At 32.9% G+C, this 22,254-nt stretch overlaps 1 protein-coding gene and 1 long non-coding RNA gene across 3 annotated transcripts; one reads left to right on the top strand and one right to left on the bottom strand.

The window, feature by feature from the left end:
• Positions 1-906: 906 nt before the first annotated feature.
• On the bottom strand, positions 907-21,889 carry LOC126915341 (catalase). 2 transcript variants are annotated; one of them, XM_050719935.1, is made up of 9 exons: positions 21,515-21,885; positions 11,035-11,206; positions 9,928-10,069; positions 8,756-8,906; positions 7,164-7,343; positions 5,675-5,866; positions 5,045-5,281; positions 4,468-4,833; positions 907-1,871 (listed from the first exon to the last, which is right to left on the bottom strand). In XM_050719935.1, the coding sequence occupies exons 1-9, from the start codon at positions 21,842-21,844 to the stop codon at positions 1,860-1,862; spliced, it is 1,782 nt and encodes a 593-aa protein (XP_050575892.1). In that variant the 5' UTR covers positions 21,845-21,885; the 3' UTR covers positions 907-1,859. The 2 variants fall into 2 exon arrangements, with proteins under 2 accessions (XP_050575892.1, XP_050575890.1); XM_050719933.1 differs by lacking the exon at positions 907-1,871 and having other exon boundaries at positions 3,921-4,833; positions 21,515-21,889.
• On the top strand, positions 11,754-15,947 carry LOC126915352 (uncharacterized). Its single transcript, XR_007710176.1, has 2 exons — positions 11,754-12,014; positions 15,743-15,947. It is a non-coding gene; the product is annotated as an uncharacterized LOC126915352 (long non-coding RNA).
• Positions 21,890-22,254: the final 365 nt, after the last annotated feature.

Raw genomic sequence — 22,254 nt, forward strand, 5'->3', positions numbered from 1 at the left:
GTTTTCCCACACGCATACCATTCCTTTCAATCAGTGTTATTGTCGTTATGACCGATGTTTCAAAGTCACGATCTTTTCCTTTCGTATTTCATAATCCGAGCTTAAATTTCATTTTATAAATAATACAATTTCAATTTAATGAAATAAAATATATAAATAAAATAAAACCTTCAAAGATTTATCTTCTCTTACTGCGAACTGCGACTATAATTTTGGAACCACAACTGTAAATTAATGTACAAATTGTACCATATTTTATAATTACGAAATTTTTATAAAATTTCCTTTCTATCTTTTATAACGAAGGAAGAAATATCTTGAAATAATTTAAGTATTTTGTTAGGTTCGTCGCATGCGTCTAATAAATTTATAAATCTTTTCTGTTCAACAGATGACAATGCGGTTGAATGAAAATTTTGCAACCATTCCGATGATAAATAACAACATATCGCTTTCTAAGTGGAAATTAATAAAATTAATAAAAAATTGACAACATCGATTATTTAGAAATTACAATCTTAATTAAGGACTAATATAATTTAACGGAAGGGAAAATTTTTCGTTCAAGGTAACGTTACCACACAAAAGTATGATTTATTTTCGATATAAGATTTAAGGAAAGATATGATTAAAATTCTCTTTTAGTTATTCCTAGATATTTTCATCGCATACATATTTTTCAGAGACAGAGTACTTGCCAAAATTGGATATTTTCAGAATGTAAATATACTGCCATATTTTTTTATAAAGTTAAAAGCTTTTAATACTTGCTTCCCTTCAAGGTATATATACTTGGTATTTACGTAGCCATTTCAAATAGAAGTAGTATTTCTTGATGTGGACGTACATTCTCTTATTAGATACTACGATATTGTTTATGAAGGAAAATTAAAAACGCATAGAATATTGCATTCGATTAAGAAACTTTATTTAGCACAAATTTAAATTACGGACTTTCCGTATACATAGTTAATTTACGTTAAATCTAATAATTCATTCGTATCATATTTTCTCGAAAAATAAATCTTCCCTGTGCACTCAAAGATAAGCACCTGAATCACGCGACATAACTTAGAAAGTATAATACTCTGCTTTTCATTTTTTTTTTTTTTTTTACGCTATGTGATACAGAACGTTACGTTGTGTAATAGAAAAATTGGTAAACGTGTGATTGAGAAAATACAAAAATACGTATAATTAAATCAAACGTTATAATACTGTAACTTTATAAGCTATATCAATACTGTAAGATAAACTACCGTGAAAAACACCTGATATCCCTACACCATTACAAATTTTCTACCGCTATATCATACTTTTAATATTAATCCCACTTCTATCAAAAACAATTTAAGAATTGTTAATCAATCGTCGGTAACTGCAAAATTTTATAAGACGAACCGATGCTGTCAAAAACCTGTAAAAGTCAACGATATTTCAATTTCTTTTTTTCAACCGAGTTACTGATATCATATTTTCCGGTGGTTGATGAAATTTTAAACAATCGATCAGAAACAAAATATTTCACTTTGTTTCTTTACATAACGGTATAATGTGCTGATCCATTGCGCCATAAAGCAGATATTGTACACTTGTCGAACATGTCATCTCGTTCACCGAGCTCCGCTTATACGTAGGATAAAATGTACATCATCTTTGTTCAAGCAACGTGTAAATACCACCGGGATTCACTGTAGACTTGGAGTTGTGAATTTTTCCTCGTTGATAAACCAGAATTTCGCAAACCAACGTTATTCTATTTATTAATATCTTCATTGAGATTATCTTGGTCAAGGAAAAACTTCGCTGATATTTCCTTACCCGTAGTTCCTTATCGGACGACCGTGAGAGACGAAACGTTAAAGTTGTATCTATAAATTGAACGATATCGATTAGTTCTGGATAGACGACTATTTTTTATAACTAAATTATGGGTATATTATGAATTCATAGAAAATCTAAAGATAAAGAAACACATAGAATGTACGTAATTGGCAAAAATGAACAAAGCATGATACGAAGTTTATATTAAATATAAATGTGGTAAAAGATTAAAGTACTTCTAAAGTCGACTGTTTCTTATAACTAAATGACAGGTATTTTATGAATTTATAGAAAATCTAAAAATGAAGAAACACATAGAATGTACGTAATTGGCAAAAATGAACAAAGCATGATACGAAGTTTACATTAAATATAAATGTGGTAAAAGATTAAAGTACTTCTAAAGTCGACTGTTTCTTGTAATTAAATGACGAGTATTTTATGAATTCATAGAAAATCTAAAAATGAAGAAACACATAGAATGTACGTAATTGGCAAAAATAAACAAAGCATGATACGAAGTTTATATTAAATATAAATGTGGTAAAAGATTAAAGTACTTCTAAAGTAGACTGTTTCTTATAACTAAATGACGGGTATTTTATGAATTCATAGAAAATCTAAAAATGAAGAAACACATAGAATGTACGTAATTGGCAAAAATAAACAAAGCATGATACGAAGTTTATATTAAATATAAATGTGGTAAAAGATTAAAGTACTTCTAAAGTCGACTGTTTCCTATAACTAAATTATGGGTATTTTATGAATTCATAGAAAATCTAAAAATGAAGAAACACATAGAATGTACGTAATTGGCAAAAATAAACAAAGCATGATACGAAGTTTATATTAAATATAAATGTGGTAAAAGATTAAAGTACTTCTAAAGTCGACTGTTTCTTATAACTAAATGACAGGTATTTTATGAATTCATAGAAAATCTAAAAATGAAGAAACACATAGAATGTACGTAATTGGCAAAAATGAACAAAGCATGATACGAAGTTTACATTAAATATAAATGTGGTAAAAGATTAAAGTACTTCTAAAGTCGACTGTTTCTTATAATTAAATGACGGGTATTTTATGAATTTATAGAAAATCTAAAAATGAAGAAACACAGAATGCACGTAATTGGCAAAAATGAACAAAGCATGATACAAAGTTTATATTAAATAAAAATTTTGTTGAAGATTAAAGTACTCTGATGGAAGTATAAACAAAACAAATTTCTGTAGAATCAAGTAAATTTTCATAAAAATATGCCATATAAATTTGCATAAATATTGGTGGCCCGGCAATTACTATCGTTTGAGTAGAACGTGTTAAGGATATGGCAAGCTTTAATCGTAATTATTGACGAATCATAAGGTAAAGTAACTCCGGTCTAACGTAAGGTGTATAATATTATTTGTGTCACATAGAATCGATTTACTATGAAATAAGAAAACATTGCTAATGGGTTGAACTAAAATTAAATTATAAGTATGGAATTAAAAGGTATTATCGTGGGCTATACCTGTTCATTAATGTCTGTTACACAAGTAATGTCTGTTACAATGGAGAAGATCGAGACGTTAAATTTGAAGTGTTCTCCTTCGGCGAAAATAATTACCGAAGTCGTAAAATGAATAGGATACTTGCAAACAATTTTCGCGGACAATTAATTTGACGTTCTTTGTTCATTTAACAGCGAATAATTCTCACCTAATCTTCTTGAGAGATATTCAGACCTCGTTTTATTGTCCAGTGCAGCAGTTTATGTTTCGTTGCTGAATAAACAGTACATCGAGTGAACTGAATATTAAATAAATAGACAACGTGATTGCGTACTAATTATATTGTATTAAAATTACCAACCACATATCTGAAGAAGATACTAATTAATTTAAATCTCTTTCAACTTTTTACTGTTGTAAAAAAAAAAAAGAAATATTGTTGTAAAAAGATTTCCAGTCAATTTTAGTACCTAGTTTCATTGCGTTGTTGAATAATTCAATTTGAATAATTTACTATTTAATATTGATATATCGTGAAAGAAAAGCTTCAAGCGAAAGACCAAAATCACATTTCTGAAATGATATTGCAATATGTTTATCATTTAGTTCTCTTGTCTCCCCGTACTCTTTATTTTACTTTTATATTAAATTACAAAACATCTTTCATTACTTCGTACAAACTTTTATATCGTACATTGGTGATATGACAGTACAAATTGTTCGATACAAAGACATCGTACAGATAATGCATCGTATAAATCACTTTGCATTACGCTTGATTGAGTCTCTTTTTTCAATGGAAAGATAATGCAACGTATTATAGATTCATAAAATATACAGTAACAAAAAGGAAAGCGAAGCTGATAGAGTAAAAGATATAGTAACAAAAAGGAAAGCGAAGCCAGTAATATATAGAAGTACAATAATAAAAGGAGAAAAGAAGAAAAAACATGATTAAATATGATAAACGTTAAAAGATTTTTAAAGACGGATGTTAACCAAAGTAACGACGTGCTCTATCCATGAAAACTGTGAATTATTAGATAGTATACGTATGTAGTCCAGCACAGCGATTATAGTACAAAAGGAAGAATTATTTTGTTCACAAGCTAGCTGTTTTGCCAAAAGGGTTAATCCTCACGCCAACATTACGAAGGCCATCGGTAAGTCTTTTGCCCAATTCAGTGTCCACTTCCGTAAAGTTCTTCACGGCCCTCTCGACGATGAACGTTGACGCATTACGAAGGCTATTAACCAGGTTGTTCACCAGCCTGGTTTTTTCGTCATCGTTGAGAACTCGTCTCCAAAATATGGTTGCCTGTTCGAAATTATCTTCTTCGTCTACCATGTCGTAACGGCCCACGTCGCCGCTCACGTGGAAGCTTGTGGAACGAGCAGCTGGGCATTCTTGTGGGCCATTGAAACTGTTGGGGAAATAGTTCGGCGCACCATTTTGATTATAGAAGGACATAAAGCTATCGCGTTGATAATTCATCGCCGAAATCGCCTAAAAAATAAAACGATTCTTCGTTTATTTTTCCTTTTATTATGAGTGACGATACAGTTATTGGAAAAAATATAAAAACAGATGAGAAATTGATCTACTTATTGATTACTATCGTTATGATATACGCATATTGCCATATTATACAAATGGAATATCTCCTTTGCTGGCTGATATATGCAAGTATATTATATATGCATATGAGAGCAATTACCTTGTACGGGCAGTTCACAGGTAACTGAAGATGATTCGGCCCAAGACGATGCCTCTGAGTATCACCGTAAGAGAATAGTCGACCCTGTAGCATTCTGTCAGGACTTGCTTCAATACCAGGTACCATGTGAGCCGGATTGAAGGCTATTTGCTCCACGTCAGCAAAGTAATTTTCAGGATTTCGGTCTAGCACCAGCTTACCAACAGGTATGAGCGGGAACTCGTCATGTGGCCATACCTGTTCAGATAGGAACAAAGCGCTTCTTTAAATCTTACTACCATCCCAAATTTTCTTAAAAATTTCAGCCGCGACACGAATCTTTAATTTCTCCACGATTAAAATCAATGGCTATTCGTTGTGACTTATCTTAACATCTCATCTTCAACGTATATTTCAATAAATGAATAGGAAAATTTATATAATATACGTTGATATGATACGTTGATATAAGACAAATAGTTACTAATCATAGACTGCATATTCATCTAGTTCTCTTTTTACGAACGTAATCGTTTAAATCCTGCGTATAAAATTCGAACTCTGTTGTTTGAACCAACGCTTGTATTTTATAAAATCACGTGATAAAATTACTTTATCAAGATCTAACGTATCGAGTTACATTGTCATTACTTTGGTCAAATCGAAGGGGTTCCATCTGAACTTCTTTACTTGACACGGCTTCATCACTTGAATAGAGAACGTCCACGTCGGATAATTATGTGTAGCGATCGCATTGTAAAGATCTTTGATCGAGTAATCGGGATCAGAGCTGCTTAATTCAGCCGCCTTATCGACTGGGATATTTTTAATTCCTTGGTCGGTCTGAAATAATTTCAAATAATTTTATTAAAAGAATAGAGATGAATAAGTATGTGCATACATACAAACATTTTTCGTTTATGACAAAATCTCTTCTCTTTCCTTATTCTTTGCTAGATTATATCAAATTAAATAAAAATACAATAAAATATTGTATATGTATTTAAAAAGCATATAAATTTTTAATATGATAAATAATCTTTAAAACTCGACAGATGAACAAAATTGAGCGTAATATTTAACGTTGTAATATATAATATTAAAGTTTAATATTATCGACAGCTTCATGTTCTTTTATTTCGAAATTTATTTCATAAGCTACCGGCTTTTTCTCAAAATAAATGCACATTTTCAAACATTCCATTCATTCGATTCGGTTCACGTATATCATTATTTATACTCTTTCTCGTGTTTTACGCCGTTTTGTATCTGCAATCGACATTCGCTGCTATTTATGAAACATATTTTTTTATTCATAACGAGTTTTTTTGCTTTAACTTTCGTTTCTATAAACTAATTGAATACCAAATATTAAACCTTGTAATTTTGAAACTGATATATACAAATCTTTTCAAATAAAATATAAAATATTTTGACTGGCTAATCTTCTTATACAAGTATTTTCAACACGGATACACGGTATCTTATGTTTAATTGTTTAACTTCAATTGTTTAAAATTTAAAACTGCGCTTCCATGCTTTGATCAAAACAATCAACAGAAGTAGACTTTTTTTCTTCTTCGAGAAAATACAATGGAAAATACAATCTGACACAATCTGATACTATCCGTTCGCGTAATAAAAAATGTAGAAAGTCGCCTCATCACAATGATAGCTACAACGAACAAACGCGTCGAACCGTTGTATCATTAATTTCCACAAAACACAACAGAACTAAACTCATCTCTTTTCGTTTCCAAGGTTTTACATTCTTTACGCAATAAAGCTTCTAATCACGTTACATATATATATTTTATAAACTATCGTCGATAGACCGTAGAATCTGTTGTATACACAGAAATAAAATCTAAATAACAATTTATTTCACCTGCTAAAAATTGTAATTAATATTTTATCTGAAACATTTTATGTGTATCTTTGCGTACTATATTGATTCTACGTATTTTAAGGTTTTCAAACATCGCATAAAAGCTTAAGAAGCCTTCTCATCGATGTTCAATTTTCGTTCTACATTTTCACAAACATAATCTCTCGCTATTTCCTAGTATCGTACAAGTCATATACCTCGGTTTCCCCAAAACGACGACGCTTATCCTGTAAAGTATAATAAAAGTCGCACCTTGTAGTGGAATTTACAGTAGACTATGTCGTTGTCGGCGTTCACCAGCTTGAACGTATGGGAGCCGTAACCATTCATGTGACGATGACCGTCGGGAATACCTCGATCCGAAAACAGGAACATGATCTGGTGCGTTGACTCGGGTCTCAGAGAGATGAAGTCCCAGAACATGTCGGCGTCCTATGCAAGACAATTCAATTAACACGCCGTTTAGACTGGTGCGCGCTAATTAGTGAACGTGGATACACTGTACGCAGAATAGCAAGGCATACATGTAGTCGCATCTACGCTAACAACTATATAACAACCATATAAATGTACAATTACGCGCTTTTCGACGAGAAAACCGAAAACGCACGCGATTATAAAAACGATAGGAACCCGAGAACGATAAACTATGTCCCTTAATAAATAAAATTACTGCTAGCAATTCCTGTATCAGTATCAGTGAATGATAAATCGCAAACATCGTTAGATGGCATCGGTCGGTGCAACTGTATGCAATTTTCTTCTCCAACGTACAAGATTATTTGCGAAGGCTATACACTAAGTTCTCTTCTAAATAAACAAAACACAGTGTACGTTCTAGTTCGCAGCGACGATCAAGAAGCTTCGACTCAACGTTACATTGCTACGCTCGCATTTCCACGAGGAACAGGATCGATTGGGGATCGCAAGAGCTTCTACGTAGGATTTCACAAGTATCCGAAACTCGACTCCGGAAAGTCACGAGTATTTAGGAAATCCTACGCTGCAAGAAAGTTTCCAGTTCCGGCCGATTTAGACTAATCACTGTCTGACCTGAATCGAGTCTCCAGAGGTATCTGAAAATTTCTAATACTATCTCACGTTAATTAACTTATCGTTTACTGATCGGATACCAGGCAATCCTGGCATGTAGCTGTTACTCTAACAATCTTGGTAATTTCAAAATAAACTTCACAAGCTGGTCTTCAAGTTTTGATCCCTCGCAGATGTTTTATTATTTCTACCGCATAATCTAATTACCTCGTTGTACTATCTGTCGTATTTCCGTTAGGATGGCTTAAAAGAAACGCGAGAAAGTAACATTTGAAACGCTTTTAAACATTTATATTTCATATTGTTAACGCTTATTCTTAATCAAACGCTAAAGTTTCAGATTCGGACCTGAAACGAATTCATATGCGACGAACAAAGCATAGCAAAGTTCCAAAATCAGTTTCACCATTTCGTAGGCAATAAACTCTGCCAACAAAGCTACCACGATTACCGAACTCTTACTATACAGAATAAATTTGAACATGATTTAGCTTGAATACAAAATTAAAATAGTATAATCGTCGGTTATAAAGTCCGTACAACTCGTAACGTTTCTTGCACGAACTTAAAGTAACAGGCGACAGAAAAATTAACTCTGACTGAGCAAAATCTGCATGTCCAACTATCCGAGAAGGAACAGAAAAATAAAACTCTAACGTATGAATATTTAGATCCGACTCTAACGTTGTCTATCCTCTAAAAAAGGATAGAAAAGAAAACGACCTGTTGCAAGTGTTGAAGAAATCTCAACTTCGTAAAGTACAACTCGCTAAACCGATCGGATAACAAACCTTCAAGTGAGTGACAGGATTTCTTTTTTGCGTGTGGATAAAGCTGGGGAAGAATATCGGGTCCTTGATGAAGAAGATCGGCGTGTTGTTGCCCACCAAATCCCAGATACCGTCCTCGGTGTAGAATTTGATCGCAAAACCACGTGGATCTCTGCGAACGAAAGAGAACAAAGAATCGATCGATGAGCAAGAAAAAACAAACTCACAGGACTAAAGCATTGCTATTAACGGCGTAAAAGGAAGTTTTATTTCAGGGAAGAAATATCTTCCTCTCGTATTTCAGTCGCGATTATGATCGAAGGGACAATCGACTGAACGTTCAAGTTAAAACGCAACTGAGAAACAGTGACAAAAGCCGTGAAATCGCGCGTGATTCATCGAAAATTGTCGTAGCTACAGCTTCGGGAAGAAAAAAAAGGAAATTTTCCACGATTGGGTAGTCGGCCGATTAATCGCGAGGACGACGCGCGCGTTCGCTTTTTCGCGCGTTTCCGTGTGACTAAGCCGGTTGATTTGTACGCAAGAAACAACGGTTGTTTCGAGCTCCGTTTCCGGCATTTTTGCAACCCATAATTGTCATGAATTGCGCGAAGTCTGAGTTTCCCCTTCGCGGCCATTAGTCTCCATTGTCTTGGGACCATTCGCGCTTTTGTAAACTACTTTTTCAGGTAATTTGCAAGTAACTGTCCGTGAATAGTACAAGCATCGATCCATTATGTACGTTCCGTGGTTATTTTTAACTATTCGAGCACGGATGTTCACGCAATTTCTTACAAACGTAACTAAACAGACGGATTCCAAGTAGAAACAAGTTTCGTCCGTCAAATATTCCAATGAACGTTATTTTATAAATCTCTGGCAAACGTGCGAGAATCAGCAAGCGACTCGTAGGGGAACAATAGGAAATATTTATAAACTTCTGATCTACAAATCTCTGATCTCATCGTTAACGATCGAAATAAATCTTCACTTCCTTAACTCAGTGTTCTTTCGTTGAGCAAGAATTTTCTGAGGCTCAGTCCCCAGCCAGAGAACGACGCGCGGAAATTCTTCGTCCCTTTTAAGGGGCTAATGAAAATAAGAAAATTTCTACACGTATGAAATACGAGACGAAGAATGGCGGGCATCTCGCGCAAGCACGTTCGAGCGGAAATGTACACGTTGGCAATTACCTGACGGTATCAGAGGAGCCAGACTCGCCGCCCACGCTGGAAAATCTCACAGCGACCGGAGTACGTTTTCCAATGGAGGAGAAAACCTTTGCCTTACAGTAGTTGGTAATGTCGTGGGTAACTTCGAAATAACCGAATGCACCTGCGACCAAACAAAAAGCAAAGAAGAGATAACGATTCAGTAGTACGGTCGGTTATCCGCGTTACTCCGACGTTCCGAACGTTTTATGGATATTTCCTCTGTGCATATGTAACTTCTTCTACGACTTTTCAGTTTTCCCGCGGCCTTCTTATTTTTTCATCTTCTTTCGCTTGTTTTCTCGTTGGTCGGATTATACGATACGAGGCTGCTATCTGGAACTGCAACTCTCGTGAATTGCTTCGTTCCGTTGGAAGATAGAAACGAAGGCGGTGAAATACGACGGCGAGACGGAAGATGATGATTGTTAAGCAGATGAGATGGTTCGTCAGAATGTTACGTGCTAATTCGGACACCGCGATGCGAAAGATCGTTATGTTCGTTAATATGTCGATGAAAGTAATCGAACTGTCTTTCCTGAAATTTCATCAACCACGTGTAAAAATATTGCTATGACGCTACAAATAATATACATTATAATTATAAAGCACTTTCCTACGTTAATTTAGTTTCTTACATTAACCAGCAAAGTGCTGCTGTAATTTAAGCATGTCTTGTCTCGTTTATTCCTGATATTTAAGTCGTTGATTCTGTAGTATATAGTGTCTCTTAAGTACGCTAAACACAATTGATATTATTTTTGGTCTCCTGGCCGCGTCAAAGATTAAATTTACAACGCGAAAGGATTAAGAACAAGTTTTTAGAGTTACGCGCTTGAGCTTAAGACCTTAAAAAATCAAATTCAAACTTTAACATTGCATTCTACAGATTGTTCGCACTTTATCATGTGAAAAATTCTTCCAATACCTCTGCTATAGTAGATCGCGAGACTAGCTGCTGTATTTTATAGCTCGACAGCTATAAGGCTATCATATAGTCATAAAATGTATACATAGAACAACACATATTTCGTTATATTCTTCGGTAGATGTCCTGCGATATGTTGAAAACGTGACGAGTCAACGTACCAGCTCCTTTCGCGTGCACCACACGTTCCGGAATCCTTTCTCTGGAGAAATGAGACAGTTCGTCAATAAAAACGAAATCTTGAAGCAGAATAGGGCCATTTGGACCAACCGTCAAGCTTGCTGTCTTCTGTGCGATCGGGTTTCCATTTCCGGTTAGCAATACATTCCGGCCCTGAAGAAAACAATAAACCGTTGATAAAGAAAGAGCTATAGATTTTTGCAGAAAGTGTCATGCTCTTGTTTAAAACTAAAATTCAATTTCTCTCGATACGCTCAACTCGAAACTTATATCTTTTCTATGTGTTGTTTACTTCTATACGTTTGAATGAAATATTTTGTATTTATTTTACTACCCAGGCAGATGTTACGTTATAATGATTTTTTATTTAGATTATTAAGACGAGTCGCCTAATTTCGTTTGCATTCGAATTAATATATTATTTCTTTATCATTTATATATCATTATCTCTAAAAGCGACTGCTTTATTTCGAGAAACTCCCTATTAACATTCAACAGCTTGGTAATAACTTAAATCAACGTAGTTGAAATGACGATTACGTCGAATGTATTTTATGTGCCGCGATGAGTCGTTCTTTCGCGGTCAATTAAGTAAATCTGACGTGTCGATGCGAATTATTGTGATGGGATTGCTGTGTTACACGAGGGATTGCGTTTTGTGCAACGCAAGTACTATTCCATAATCAAAGTCAACATTGACTAATCCGTTGTTACGGAATTAACTCGAAACGCCGCGTAGATATGCAACCGGTGAAACTCATCGCATATCGCGAGAACAGTTTCATTTTGTACGTTGCGCTGTATGCCAAAGTGTTTCCGTGTGTGGTAATTCTACGCAAGTTAAATTTCACTGCCCTTTTCTAATGAAAAATACAAGCTCAGATTCCTTATATGTGCGATATACGTATATCACACACAGAGAGAAGTGGACACAGGGATTGTAAAAACGAAGCCTCTCAAAGTACGAAATGAGAAATGAACGAATGGTTCATCAACAAATAAATTGAGACACAAGCTGACCTTTCTAACGAATCTTTAACTTCCAGTCTTGACTTAGACTCAGACTTAGACTTTGTTTTCCAAATTGATCTCGAAGCCAACATTTACTCTGTTCTACGTTACGCTCTTGGTGCTTTTCTTGGCAATAAGATAGTCCTTGAATAACGAAGATATTCGACGTTTAAATAAAATTTGCAATGAAAGAAACCGAAAGTACGAAGAATTTTCGAGTTAGAGTTTTACAAAATTTTAGCAATGCAATTGTGAATCTTTCTGAAAAATATCAAAGAGGCAAGAATATAGGTAATATTAAAATGTATATAAAACATGCAAAGTAAAGCGTTTATTGTAACGTTCAGTGGATGAAAGAACCTCTGTTTAGGACGCATATTTTAGTCATGTTACTAATACAAATGTCTACTAATAAGATTATATGTTACGACATAGTACCTGGAGAAGAGTGATCTTTAAAAAATAACATCAATAGGATCAAGATTTCTACCTGAGATACATAGAAAATGGGAAAGTTGACGACTATCGTCTGATATCTGGCGATTAGCAAAAAGTAATATTATTCGTGCATTACTTCTTATCAAAAGTAATAAATCTCGATAATAATCGACAATTCATTTGCAAATCTACCGAGAAGATATATCGGTAACTTGAAACTAAAAATCGTTACCAAGCCCATCTGTTACCTACGAGTGATCGATATATGTAACTATGTACCATTTTTCAAAGTTGCAGAATAGTGTCATTTTTTATCGTACACGAACCACGTCCATGACTCACTTCGAAGTCTCGTTATAGTAATTATCGTCGTTCATGCCCGATTCTACGGAATATTTCGATGGTAATTTCTAATTCCATGGAGAATCGCGACTAGCGATTCAATTATCTTGCAAGAATCGTCCGAGTGCATCGAAATAAAAATGAAAAAAGAACGTGCAACTATCGTGCGTTATTCGTTTATCTAATCACCATATAATAAATACGATCTTTAACGAAGAAAATACAATTGCAACGGAAAAGAAAATAACGCGTTATTTTGAACGAAGCGATAACCGATAATTTTTCCGGTGAAAACGAAATAATGGAGAAACAACGAACCTGAAATATGTTTGTCTAATATGTTGCTACCTTGTAACGTGTAATTATTGCAAATACATAGTTGCTGAAACGAAACCGATGTTCTTTATTTTTGAAACGATAGTGGAATTGAATATATTTTATGAAATAGGACATTCAAATTAAGTAGTAATTTGTACTAATTGACTCGCGTTATTTTTTCTTTCCTCTGTCTCTTTCCCAGAGCAAAAAATTAATTTTTTCAGAATAAGAAATATTTCGTCGTAAATAACTTTCTTTCTTCTTTTAGAAAAACGAATTCTTATCTAAACTGATGTGTCAACCTTCGTCGATAATAAAAAAACCCTTCAACTAAGACAATTTTTCTTTATTTTCTGAAGAATGGAAGAAAATAAGATTTTCTTATTCTTAGAAATAAAACATTATTTCGTAAGATCAATTTTCCAATTTAAACGAATCAACTTTCCCATTTGAAAAGTCATGAAATGTACAGAAAGAAGAAAAATAAGCTACGCTTTGACCTTGCAAACAATGTTGCATATTAGTAGCTGATACTGGATGATGTACATAGGAAGTGGAAAAATACCGTATGGTAAATAGAGAATTTGCGCAAGGGACCTTTTATACGATATGACGAGTGTACGGAATAACGAGTACAAAGGTCACGTATCGTCCTCAGAATAATTTATGCACAGAATGCAATTTGCGAGAATTAAACTGTAGATGTTATGTAGACGGGATAAGATAGCAAGATTCGGTTTTAAATGATCGTATTAGGAATTTTCAATAATTTTGTGCAAAGGATGCAGTTCGCGAGAATTAAACTGTAGATGTAATTTAGATGGAATAAGATAGTAAAATTCGGTTTTAAATGATTACATTAGGAATATTCGATAATAGAAGAGAAAAGGAATTTACAGTACAACACAGAGTTAGAATATTATTTCCATATGCACTATCTTGAGATTTCAACTTTTAATCTTAATGTTTGAATTATATCGGTACTTTCGATGATATAATACATTCTTTCAAGCAAAAACTTCAAAAGGTGTTCTGTTTTCCCTGAAGTAATCTCACGTGGGCAGTTGATTTCAACGAAATAACAGTATCAACATGATAAGGATTCGTCCAGCTGTTAATTAATTGCGTACAGAAAATATGCTCGACCTTCGTAAATCGTAAATCTTCGTGATCCTACGTAAAGAAAATAATTCTTGGACATTATTATGCTTGTTATATTAAATGACAACGCGTACGTTTAATATTTGCTCAAAAATGTAAAAAAAATAATACATCTCTCACTTAATTGGATCGCACACTTGGCCTGAACTGTTTATTTTGACAATGGTTTTACGTGTTTCATCAATGCCAGTTGTTATTAAACTTTAATTACACCTACATCGTTTTAAAATAATTTCAATATTCAAAAGAATGGGTGTACAAGTGAAGTATACTACTGGAGAGCGAGCAAAAGCTATTTTCTAAAATAAAAATAATAATATTAACGAACATTACTAATCCTTTTTTATTTGACGAATACCTTTTTTATTATAATGATTTGTCTAAAATAAATATCTACTGATACTTAAACAATGCTGCTTTTAGAAATTAAACAGACGCTCATAGCTCACGTACCATCGACTAAATTCCTACCCAAGTAGTTAATGACAATATTTTACTTACTTTTGTGTGTTTGCGTGTATATGTAGTGTTACCTACTTTCTATTCCTTAATTCGTAACAATGTCGAATAGGTAGATTTCAAAGGGATTCCAACGATTTCATTATCGTTCCACTCCAAACTGTTACGCAATATAGAATGTAAATATTCGACTTATCATAATACGGAAAAGGGGTTTTCGACTGCTTCGTGTCAATATAAAATGTCATACTCAAATTTATGACGATGTAACCAACAGCGTTCCCCTCTTTTCCGTGAAACGAATCGCGCGGCTCCTGGATTACTTCGTCTCGCAAATCGCGTGGGAATTTATGTTGCAACTTGTTTCACGACTGGCATTGTTCCTAAATTAATTTTACGGTGTACCATGAATCAGCGTAGTTTTACGAGTGGCACAAGTCCTTTGAAGAAAGAGAAGGACATCGCAAATATCCTTTAGTGGCTGCTTAATTTATACTACCATTAAATTATGATAAAGCAACAAGTCTTTCAATTGTCTTCTTATCGTACTTTCTCCTTCTCAAACATTATCTTTCCCTCTGTTTGATATTAGAAGAATTAAAATCTCATTGAAATGTTATTATAGCGATATAGGAATAGCTATTACGATAGGATCGTAAAATTTTCCAAACCAACTATCTTCTTTGTTGCATAAATCGTTATTTTTATAGCGATATCAAATTAATATCACGATGCTGTCGTAGTGTAAATGAAATATTATTTTACACTGAAAAACATCGCTATTTTTATAATAATATGGAAATAATATGATGATATTATCGTAGTATGAAAGAAATTCCTATTTTTATTAGAAATACCAGTTTAATTAATTATCGCGCAAGCTTATCGCTTATTTCCGATTAAATTTCTTTAATTTATCTATGTTAAACTTCTAAGAAAACTCTACTCTGATCTGTTTAGTTTTCTCGAGTACTGAAGCCATCGACAGCATATAGTCAAAAGACTGGGACGAAGACAGACCATAAACAGTAGAGAGGCGACGTTGTCTTCGGGGTTTTCAGTTATAAGGTAACACTGCCAGCGTGTGGATCTGAATCAGCTCAAATTATATTCCTACTTGTACTTACACTTCTGTATTAAAATATATTTTCTACCTTACAATTTATCCACTAGTTTCTCTATTTATACATCTAATAACCTCAACAATCTATTTACTTATCTCTAGGAATCAGGCTTTTTGACTCATTTAAAATTTTCCAAACCAAGTTGATCTGAGTGCGTATCATTCAGTACACATCTCGAAGAATATCCTTTCTGTTCTGTAGTTATAAGGCGAAACGCAATTTGCGGTGTAAGTTTCGTTTCTTTCGTTCTACTTAATGAAAAATTATGAAAACAAATCGGAGATATTTTTCCTCGTGGCGAACATGCCTGTGAATTTTTTCAGAATTTTACAGAATCTTTCAAACGCTGATTTTATATTGAAATAATGTCGGGTATCGAGTTTATATTTTTACAATGTTACTGTCTCGTTATGGATATTAACGTGTAATTTTTTCAGACTTTTTGAAATGCAGGAACGTGGTTAAGAGAATTCAAAATTGCTATTTGCTTGTATTATTGCCTTAGTTATTGACGTGACCATGTTAATAATTTTATGATTGTAGCATAATTTTATTGTGATTATTTATGCATCATTTTTTCACAACTTTCGGAGAAGTGTATCATAGTCAAAAAAAAAAAATTGTGAATCGACCTGGATCAATAGATAGCTCTGTTAATTATTCTAATAAAAAAAAGAAGGAAAAAGATAGAATTGTAATTTTCTCACATATTTTCTAATCGGAGTATTTGAATCGATTTCGTGACGAATTGCAACATGAACTTTTTTTATATAATAGTTCCAGTTTTCTAGAACAATAACATGCGACATCTCTCGTGTGCCCATCTGATAAACACAACTACGAAATATCGATCTGTACTGGTATTGTGCAGTAAAATGTAAATCTGATTAAAGGGAAAATAAAGATCGAAACACGTTAACATAAGTTCTTGTCGTTACCTTAAAAAAAAAATGTCACCATTCTACCTCAATACAATTCGCTTGAATTAAAAGATTATCGGACTTTGATCGCCATATCTCAATAAAATTTTCAACGTAAATTTCAATGTTTAATTATGGAAAAATAAAGTTCATACTTTTAAATAAAATTTGTTCTTAGACTTTAATTAAAAAATGTGTAAAATGGTTTACATATGCAGCTAATTAATTGGCCACTTTTTAGAATTCCGAAGAGCTTGCTCGAACTATTTGAATATTTCTTGAATTTTTTACATTTGTAATGGTCTTTTTTTCACGAGTTTGATGAATTACCTAACAGCTTATCGCTTGGCAATTAACATTCAAAATTATACCACCATTCAAAAATATACTTATAAAAACGTTATTATCGTCCAGAAATAATTATCAGTAATAACTCTTACTTAATTGCCATCGTTCTATTTTCTTTATTTCGTCCACCATCAATTGTGTACATATATATACCTACATATTTGCATATGCAATATGGAGCAATATGGATATACATTACAAGTACGATACATACTCACAAAATTATTTCTCTTTTATATAAATAAAAGTACCATAATACTAATAAATATCTCTGCCACTATATCTAACAATATCGTGCTTAATATGACTGTAAATAGTATGACTGGCAGCCTAACATTATTTAACATTTTTAATTTATTATTATTATTCTAGTAACTAATCATTTTATTCGTTTATTATTTATTATTGACTAATCGCGTAATATTAAAAAATCCAATACACGTTTAAAAAACTTTACTTGTGAGTTGCAGAATGATTATTCCGTAAAATAGATCTTATGAATCACAATTAAAATAGATAATCGATAAAATTACATTGTCATCGTTGAAATATTACATGTTGTAGATAAACTCATAAAATTCTTCACAACGAGAGATATCGAAAAGCATATCATGCATTTCTTTCGATTATATAGATATTCTTCCGATTCATAACTCAGGATGATTTCACGCGCGCTATCATCAAGCAAATTTTGTTTATCAATTTTCTAAGATACAATAAAAGAAATCTGTAACGATTAGTCAATCGTTGCAAGACGCGTGTGAATTTATTATCGCAACGTTCATGGTGAAACAGGTAATCTATTGAACTTTGCTATTCTAACTTAGTTTCATTTTGATAGTGAAAGATAGCACGCGAACTGTTCGAACAGAGTGAGCACATCGAGCATTTCGAAGAAAAATTATTATTATTGTTCATATTATTGCCTGTTATTGTTACTTTCTTTACAGCATTATATATTAGAATGGTAAATAGACGACATTCAGCCCTTCTGCTTTTAATATTTATTGCGGTTCCTAACAAAGAAACACAAAAATTCAAGAAACAATATAAATCGTATTTAAAATTTTGAATTACTAGTATCACACTTGAGATTCGCGTCTTTTATTTTTGAATCTTTTGCTTCGTAGCTTGCGTCGAAAAAAAAATCAAACACGAGATTATCAATTGCTTTTTTTTTTTTTTGAAAAAATTTGTAAAAATAAATTTTATTTTGAGAAAATATATCAGTAGATAAAAAAATATTTACGTTTAGTTAGATTGACGTAGTAGATTGAATATTGCAATCTAGTAAGTTATCATTGGCAGATTAATTTGAGTTATCGTTTATGCTAAAAATTATGTTGACATAATACTGAAATTTCTTATTTCGATATATATATATATATATAGTATGATATACACTTATAAAAATGTGATTTATATAACACGAACTTAAAATCGAGTGGGGGGAAATTTGTAAGTCTATCCACTTACTAAACGCGTGACGACCGCTATAATATAGATTAAGAAGTACAACTTAAATTTGTAATGCGTACAAAAATTTTGCATTATTTTTAAATTAAACTTTATATGAATAACGTTTCCTAGATATCATCGAAACTATCAAAAATTAAAGATCTTCGATATCTTTTAATGAATTATTTCAATAAACTCTCCTAATTGAATAACTTCTAATTGAATAACCTTTTCGTATTATCAGAAAATTACGTCGCCGTAGTACGTGTATCGACTATCTTAAAAATATACCCAACCTTCTGACTTAAACTATATAAGTGGAGCATGTGCCTACCATCAAATATATTACGTCACACAGAATTTTACATCGTCACATATCTACATTCAGAATGATCGTTTCGAAATATTAGAACCTAGGAAAAGAATTCGTTAAATTGCTTCAGCTATGATTTAAAGAAAATTTAATATCAGCGTCTGTTTATGAATATCAGCTTCTTTTAAACTAACACGTTTTACCATGTTAGTAAGAGTTTCTTAAACTCTCTTTTCTTTGCCATTATATTTATTTTTCGAGAGAGCTTTGGTTCAGAGTACGAAACAAAAAATTGAATTGCAAAGAATAATATTTAGAGCGTAAATATTTATGCAAATTTGTGTTTTCATCCAAATAGAAATTTGGCTTATCCTCCGAGTATTACAACGAGCATATTACTTTAGATATCTTTATCTATCATGCATATTAGATATCTTTATCTAATATGGATATTTTTACGTATTATGTACACCTTTTGTACATCTTCGTGCATTTTCACTTCCCACGATTTTAAAAATGTCTCTAACTTTATCATTGCACTTTAGTAAATTAATAATGAAGAACACGATGAAGGTGTTCGTTTTCAATAAAACTGGTATCTCAAATTTTAGTGTCTTACGTGTTCTTTACAAAACAATCTGAAACATTGTGTTTCTATTATTAATGATCAAATAAAAAGCAATTTTCCCCATTGGTTAAACGAAAATTCAATGCTGGAAGAATCATTGGCTAAATACTACAAATTCTGCATTGAAACCTCGTTAATCAACGATTACAGCAACGTATCGTTGACTTGATATCTTCGAATTATCAAATGAACTTCGTTTAGTGGAAGTTTAAATTTCAAGCAACTCTAGTGAAAATTTATAGTTCAAGATTGACGATCACGTAACCTCAACGATCTTCGCTGATTGTTGACCGTGAATGTTTCATGCACATTTTGACCTATCAAACTTGAACGTTTCTTATAAAAAAGAGTCATACATTTCGACTTCTGATACGAGACGTAAAAATAGAAACTACTCGATGAATAAGAAATCACCCTTACGCAAGATTACATACGAATCGTCGTCATCGTGAGTCGTCAAATGAACAGAGTGGAACGATAATCATGCAGGATCACCCTCTGCGTGGTTGTACAACGGTTACCACCCCATCCTATGTAATATCGACATAACGAACGAATTATGTGCAACATGTTGATCAAATGGAAATATAACGTTCAATTTTATAATTAATATTTATACTCGCCTGTATTCGTAATGTACTAACAGGAGAAACGCTAAAATCAAACATCGGGCTGTGAATATTTATAATTATAATTAAAATCACTTGGACTTAAAGTGGTATAAACGATGAAATCTTTCATTTGAAGAAAACTTTAAGAAAAATTTCAATTTTTAGCTAGGAAGAAATTAGAATTTTTCAAACAAATTACTGAACGCTGTGATATTGGTTTTTCGAATCATATTTGCACTTTGCGCTTGTATTTTGCGTTTGTACGTTGGGTCAACGTTTCGTAGACGTTGCGGTAGTCTACAATAATCGATTATTATTATTTGGAAAAATAAATCTATTTGTTAATAAATTGCTACACAACTTTTATTACAAAATATACTAATGGCGACTATTGATCATAACCATATCTGCAATAGAGTAAAAGAATGCTATAATATCATAAATATTTAAGTAAATATACTTTTCATCAATACGTTGCAGAATTTTTACGATGATAATGATATTCACTAAAAAACACAGCTTGACTTGCTCTGTTAGAGAGAGTCATCCTTGAACCGATTGCTCAAAGTTCATGGTACCCATTATCATTATCATTACTTTTTACCATCGTTGTTGGTCAACTTAACGTATTACAATTTTTTAAAAAGCTTTACCTTTGAACAATATTAATTTACCTTCGAACTTCGATTTGTCATTGCAGCAGAACGAATTCATTAAAATTCGAATCGCCCACCCACGCTTTACCAAACTACAGATAAACACTGCAGCTATTTTTTATATCTGTCACATCGATCAAAGTCTGTTGCATGGTAACGTTGAACCGAAGTGACGGATAAACTGAGCGTACGTTTTGTATGTTGTATGTTTAACAATAACTATACAACTGCAATACATAAACTAATCTCTACGATATAGCGAGTTTTACATTCAAATATCCAAAAGCGAAACATTAATTAATACAACGATTCCCAGAGACAGACATAGCAAGTGAATTATTTCATACTGCTCTTGGATACCTATTTATTTTATCAAACTTGAAACGTGTAAACTTCGTTTCCTGAATGATTCTACATCATTGTATCCAGATTGCAAACTTGCATACATTTATGGAAAGCAATATATGGCGCAAAAAATAATATTCCAAATATATAAGATATTCAAAATAAAGTACTCGTATGTAATAAGCGATAAGTAAGTAAACAATAAGCAAGTAAATAAGTTTAAACTCTATTTTTCTCGATAAGTTCGTAGAAATATGAGATTGCATAAATATCTATAGTGTGTAGTTAGTAGCGCATCCTTGATGTTACTACGACCACGCATGATTTACCTGTACGTTTTTCTTGTATTCATTCAGCTGTTCGGCAGCCGGGTCTCTATTCATCTTGAACGTTTTGTCGTCTTCTGTCTCTTTCTTGCAACAGTATCTTCTAAATAATAGTCGATGGAAAGCCAGCGTATTATTTGTCTTCTTCGAGAGGAATATGTTCTTCTGCGTGCCGCGTGCCGAACAATAACTGATCAGTGGAAATGACAACGGTCTTTTATCATCCAGGACGGCCGAGTTATGATCGAGCGCCAATGCGGCGTTACGAGTCAACACTCGACCCAACGAGATCGCCCGAATCACCGGTATAAGGCCCGAGCCGATCTTCGGCATTCTTCGGCACAGTACGTCGTGCGCAGATTGCCTTTCTGCCCCGCGTTGATGAATCTATGTATAGGCGCTTACTTGCTCTCTCGTTTTTTGTTCTCTTTGTAACCGGTGTTAAGAAATCGACAAAGCTTGGAAAAGAACTGAAAGTTTCCACAAATGGATAATTTAAAGGAAACAAAAAACCATTGTGTTCGTAATGGCCGAGAAATTTGTTGAGATCATTCGATATCATTGAGTGTTTTGTCCATTACAATTCGATTATTTTTATTATTATTATTTTTTATTTTTTTTTTTTTTTTATTGGGAAAGTGTTAGAACATTTATCGAAAATTTTTATAGATATGTATATTATCTATGTTACACTAAATATTCTGAAATTTCATTAGTCACGATTATATTACTAAAATTGCAAA

Source organism: Bombus affinis, chromosome 4, assembly GCF_024516045.1.
Source record: "Bombus affinis isolate iyBomAffi1 chromosome 4, iyBomAffi1.2, whole genome shotgun sequence".
NCBI classification, from domain to species: Eukaryota; Metazoa; Arthropoda; class Insecta; order Hymenoptera; family Apidae; genus Bombus; species Bombus affinis.